This window comes from Sitophilus oryzae, unplaced genomic scaffold (assembly GCF_002938485.1).
Source record: "Sitophilus oryzae breed Bouriz unplaced genomic scaffold, Soryzae_2.0 scaffold_937_pilon_pilon, whole genome shotgun sequence".
NCBI classification, from domain to species: domain Eukaryota; kingdom Metazoa; phylum Arthropoda; class Insecta; order Coleoptera; family Curculionidae; genus Sitophilus; species Sitophilus oryzae.
Genome location: NW_022147569.1, coordinates 1,152,890 through 1,159,298, shown reverse-complemented (window position 1 = coordinate 1,159,298; position 6,409 = coordinate 1,152,890). Strand labels below are relative to the sequence as shown.

At 35.1% G+C, this 6,409-nt stretch overlaps 1 protein-coding gene across 1 annotated transcript; it reads left to right on the top strand.

The window, feature by feature from the left end:
- The first annotated feature begins 1,411 nt into the window (after positions 1-1,411).
- Positions 1,412-1,843, top strand: LOC115890919. The gene has a single exon (XM_030911282.1). It carries the CDS (start codon positions 1,412-1,414, stop codon positions 1,841-1,843), a length of 432 nt encoding a protein of 143 aa, XP_030767142.1.
- The last annotated feature ends 4,566 nt before the right edge of the window (positions 1,844-6,409 follow it).

The window sequence follows — 6,409 nt, the reverse complement described above, 5'->3', positions numbered from 1 at the left end:
GTCCCTGAAAATATGAGCGGCTAAACTAGAAATATAGCAAGTTTGGACTCATTGTTTCATGTTACAATAGCAGTGTTGCTCAACATCTTTTAATCTTTACCGACTACAAATGGATAACATCTAGCAAGTTATATAGCAGCGAAATTTGCTAAATACAACAAAAAAATATGTAACATGTTATATAACTTTGCTATACCGACCTGGTCATTTGATTACTGTGTATAGGATTTTAACGTGTAAGACAGAGAATAATATAAATGACCGGTTGACAGACAGAGAGACAGCATCAAAAGGGGCCGGCGAGAAGCCGGTGCGACCGATACAGTGTTGCCGGTTTTTACGGGTGTGGGCAAGGTAAAGCATAAGCATGGTGGGAGAACGCATTGAGAGGGGCGGTGCTTTATGTTAAGGTTCGTATTCACTATCCGAAAGAACAAAGGAATGAAATTCGGTATATTTGGACAGCAAACCGAATGCATGCGGCCGTTCGCCATTCGGTTCGCTCCATCATCCGTTTTCAGTCGGTATATCAGAGACGTTCGCAAACGAATGAAAATTATAGAACCGCGCGAACAAGACTGGACGTTCGCTCGTTGAATAGTAGCATTTGTTCGTTCGGATAGTGAATACGCACCTTTATGTAGATGAAAGGGTGGGGAAAGGAAATAGATCACCTGAGATCCAAACTATTTTTGCATCATTCTTTTCGCCTAGCTGTTTCGGTATGTACGTTAAGTGTTTTATATATATTTTATTTTATATATTTTATATGGCTATTTATACGACCGAAGAGAAGGTGCATATCGTTAAATGGTTTTACATTTCGTCTAGTGTGGAAGAGGTCATTGGGCGTTTTGTGTTCACCTTTCAAGATCGCCCTGTGCCTTGTGCCACAACTGTACGCAACATTGTCCATAAATTTGAGCAAACAGGCTGCATTGCGGCGTGCAGAAATTGTGACAATAAGGAAGGCGCAGAGAAGGTGATTCCCGACAAGGAAATTAATATTTGTGCCGCGGTCGAAACAAGCGAACCTTGTTCAAGCCGAAATATAGCCGAACAAGTTGGTTGCAATGCTCGAACGGTGCGCAGGGTTTTAAAAAGCATGGATATAAGTCCTACAAAATCAGTACCACGCAAGAAATTTTCCCGCAGATTGTAACAGACGTCTGGAGTTTTGCGAGGCTGTAAGAGAAAGAGCCGATCGGAATAATTTATTTTGGAAAATATATTATTCTCAGATGAAAGCTCGTTTCCCTTACATGGCTACCACAATCCTTCGATAGTACGTTATTGGTCTCGAGAAAATAAGCACCTTAGTATGGCACTGCGGACACAATATCCACAAAAACTAAATGTTTGGGCTGGCATGCTGCAAAATCATATCATTGGGCCTTTTTTTATTGATGGTATGTTAACAGCTGCCAAATATTTGGATATGCTACAAAACCAAATTGTACCAGCAGTTCGAAATTTGCCAATCAATTTTGAGGAAGTGTGGTTTCAGCAGGATGGCTGTCCTGCGCATAACGCGCGGAACGTAAATCTGTTCCTTCAAACCACATTTCCCAATCGGCTAATTTCCACACAAGGCACAATTAATTGGCCACCACGTTCTCCTGATTTGTCGCCCAATGACTTCTTTCTGTGGGGATATGTAAAAAACTCCATTTATGGCCATAACCATGAACGACCCATGAATATTGACGAGCTGCGATTAAAAATCGTTCAGTCGTTAGAAAATATCCCCGCTGTTATGTTAGCTAAAGTTAGGTCAGAGTTTTATAACCGTCTTGGCTATTGCGAAGCACAACAGGGAGGTATTTTTGAACCTTTGATTTAATTTTTTATAATTATTTTGCTAATTGTCCTTTTTTAAAGTTGATTTTTAGTCATTTTTTTAATGCTTGTTTTAACTTATGCTGAAACAGCAACAAAAACATGAGCAGTATAGATACAACCGGACGTTTAATTATTTTTATTGTTAAAAGATTAAACGTCTCGAGATGTATGGATAACCTTCAAAATCGTAAATATATTGTAGAATGATGTACACCCAACCCCTTTCAAATCCGACTGATTTGATTTCTGTCTACCGTTCTAGGACTTCGATACTGTCAGTGTTGCCAGATGAAGTTTTGAAAATTTCCTGAAGCCTGGTTGGCACGGTCAATCAACCAACAAAATATTCTTTTTAAAATATTTATCTGATGATACTTTTAGAAATGCCAAGTTTGAGAAAACAAATTAAATACACACACTAAATTGTGTCCAAAAATATGCTTTCTAAAAAGGTATTTCCTGGATAGAAACCTTAATGTTAGGGAATATTTCCTAGACCTGGCATCTAAGGCCATATTCTCTCCCACCACTTGATTTGTCTCACCCCGCCTCTCGAAATGTGGAAGCCATGCATATCTCTTCGCACGTGTCGCCACCAAACCAAACCAAACTCTTGAGTCATAGGCGTACTAATATTTTATTTTCATTTAGATTTAGTATTACAGCCAATTTTAGTTTAAAAGTTTTGCTTATGAATTCTGTAAAATTTAATTTATTAGAATTTTAATAATAATAATCTTTTTATGACAGCTGACAATGTTTAAGATGCAAACAGTGGAACAACGCCTTCACCACGCTGCTTCTTAAGCCCCATACATACTCAATGAGTTTTTTTTATACTCATCGACATGATCAAAAAGTTTTATGATCAAGCGGGTTTTGTATCATAAATAAAAACAGATGAACAATTTTTATGTAAAACGACCTTTAAAATTAACATTATAAACATTATGTAACTGTTAAGTGGCATCGTTTTTATGATTCTAATTGTGCTACACTTTAAGGGGTGTGAAATAAATTACTTATTTATAATAATACTGAATTTATGCGGGGTGGTATAACTAGTGTTATAACGGTTGTAGCTATAGTATTACGGGCAACCAACGGTCCAGCTACGTCGAAACACCGGTTCCCATTAGAACACCGAAGTTAAGCGACGTAAGGCGATACTAGTGGATAGACGGGTGACCAGTTCGAAACTCTGTATCGTGCTGTTGTCCAATAAAGGCAAAAGTGTAAAATATTTTGACACACACTGCTCATTCACGCCGGTTCAAGGCCGGATGAGATCGGATATCTCGTGAGTAAGAGTCGATTTAGACACTTGCTCGGTCATTGACCGAGGACCGCTGTTCGGATTCCGCGTAAACAAAGTAGGCCCCGTCCAAATTAGCCCTGGCAGCAAAAAGGAGATGTTAACTTCAAATCTTTTACTTTACTTTATAGTATTACATTATAACATTATCATGTCATAATATTATGAAATAATATTTCCTACTACCAATTTTTTTAATATTGGTACAGCAAACTTATCAGTATAAAGTTTTACTTATCTTTATCCTTTTTATTGCTATTTATAATTCTGAATACGAGGATAAGAAATTTTAGTTTTCAGTACGCCTATGACCGAAAGCGAACGTCTACCTCCCGCTTCATCAGCGGCCATAATTGGATGGAATCAGGGATGAGTAAATATAAAGGACCATAAAATTAATAAATTTTGCTGGTCTGCTGCAACACGTAAGAAATATTTATTGATGGATCAGTATGACAGAGAAGTAATAAAAAGGCCGTTTTTATGAATAACAAAATGGTATTTGAACATCATAATATAATCATATTGAATTGACAATAGATTAATTTATCAGCTATCCGCAGAAAATTGACAATAATAATAAAAACATGACACATGGCAATTAATATAATTCCAAATTAAAAATGGATAAGAGTTTTCATTCATAATAGTAATACAGATATATTTCAAAGAACTTTACTTAAAATTAAGTTTTTTAATTTTGTACTAGTTTATAGCACTTGGTGGTATAACTTGACAAAATAATATCAATCATTAAATAAAGCATAAACGAACCAATAAATAAACAAAAAGGTTAATTTATTTAATAAAACGTACAACGTACGGCTTTGTATGCCGATTGTCGTGTGTATGAAGAATAAAGTCAACGTTTGTTCAGTACAATACGATATACTGAAAGAGAAAAGACTATAAAATACGGGAGAAAAATGAGAAGTTTATTACCTATCCACTTAATCCGGATCGGTCGACAATAGAATTTTGATATTTACAACATTATGTAATTAATTGATTATCGGTCCTATTATGTAACTGAGGATGTACGTAACTAAGTAATAGAGCATATTTTTTGGTTAGTTTATTTAATGAAGCGTACACACGGCTTTGGTTGCTGATTCTCGTGTGTCAACGTGTTCAGTACAATACGATATATTGAGAGATGCTGATGCACTATTACGTAGACACGTACATCCTTAGTTGCATAATAAGACAGATAATCTATTAATTCCAAAACGTACTAAAAGCGCAAATTCTGTTGTTGAACAATGTAATCAGTATGATTACAGATTAAATAATTATGGAGGTGCATATGAAACATTAAACGATTCATCATTGTGTTAAGTCATACCACGTAATTTAACAAAAAGATCAATCATTTAATGTCTCACTTCACACTGGCTCACTCCATTATTATTTAATACTGATTAGAATGGTCGACAATAGAATTTGCACCATTTACTACGTAATACAGCATATTTTTTGGTTAGTTTATTTAATGATATAACCGATAATGTACACACGGCTTTGGGTGCCGATTGTCGTGCACAGAGTCTATAGACTCTGTGATTGTATAAATGAACAAAGAGAAAAGAGCAAGAATTTTCCCAAGCGTATGAAGTTGAGCTCCGGATTAAGTGGATAGGTAATAATTTTCTCTCCCCGACTTACAAGATTGCCATAGCGATTCACTTCTAGACATGTAGGTAAATGATGACTAAAATAAACGACCCAAGATTTTCTCTTGCCGACCAGTATATTATCGTAGTCTTAAAGAAATTAGAATAAAATAAACTATGTTAAAAATGTTCATGTATACTACTGAAATGAAGATAATATATTTAAGCTAAATGTAATCTATTACAGTTGTAGTAAAATGGGTAACTAATTGTTGAAAATCCAGATCCAACCCTAGATGCCACATTTTTTTGAAATGTCTACTTATGCGGTTTGAAATTTTGATGCAAAATCTGGCAATACCGCTCAGAAGAAATGTTCCCACCCATACCCACCCAACTTTTTTCTCTTTTTAATACATTTGATTTGCCATTAAGCTGCCTACATCACTGTCTTACACGTTAAAATCCTATACACAGAGTTGACCTGTCCCGATGTGTATAGCAGTGTTATATAGCAAGTGTGGACCGTCCTTAAGCGGTCACATGATCTTAAATCGTCGCTGCTTTCGAAATTGTCGTCGCTTCTTAAATTCGTGCGATTTTCCAAGCTAGATTTATGTCGTCTTTGTCGAGTCGCGTTCTTTTTAAGCAAGGTTTACGCGGCTTATATTGCGCCTGGACCTGGATGTATTTATACAGGGTGTCCCAGAAATAAGTGCAAGCATTTTAACTGGTAGTATATTTCGGCTTCAGAAACACGCCTATGAAGTACTTTTTTTTGAAAACCTGGAATTTTTTGAAAAAAAATTTAGATTTTTGTTTAGTTTTAAGTTATAATTTCTTGATAATATGGCAACATAGGTAGTAGCTTAAATTTACATGAAAGAAAATCCAGAAAAGATCCAGTGGTTCTCAAAATTCTAGCAAACATTTTTTTTTTTAAATTTTCAAAGTAAAATAACTCGGTTATTTTGGACTTATTTGCAAAACGGTAAAGAGAAAAAATGTTTCCTTTGAGCAGATCTACCACCCCTTAAAATACTTGCACATATTTCTGGGACACTCTGTATAATATACAGGGTGGTCCGAATTGTATTCCGGAAACTTCGGCAGCATATTCTGCAGATAAAAATAAGTGAAAAAGTTCGTATAAATGTATGTTTTAAAATGCTAAGTTTCGGAAATAACAGGGTGTAGAAGTTTCATTTTTATTTCGATTTTTTCCAAATAATTTATGAAGTAACGTCAATATTTGGATGAAAATTGGTGCCTAGGAGTTTTTTGATATGAGAAATTTGATTTTGATGTTAGTAGGACTCCTACTTGTAGAGGGCGCCACCTACATATTTTTTAACTGGTTTGTAGAGTAATAACTTTTCGTCCGTACCTACTACTGAGTAAAAAAATATACATTTACAACGTTTATTACGTAAAAAAGTCTCTTGGTAAAAATCGCTACGAGTAATGGTTTTCGAGATATTTGGAATCGAATTTATCAATACCTGTCATCATTGACATAAATTAAACATGTTAACTAAATAGTTATTCGACTGAAATCATAAATTTGAAATGTTTTTGTGCCAAAAGTTCAACAGAAACTGTTTTATCATAATTTTTTGGAAGAAAAATATATTTATAT

Coding starts and splice junctions, on each gene's coding strand:
- LOC115890919 (XM_030911282.1), top strand. CDS start 1,412: ATGTTAACAGCTGCCAAATATTTGGATATGCTACAAAACCAAATTGTA.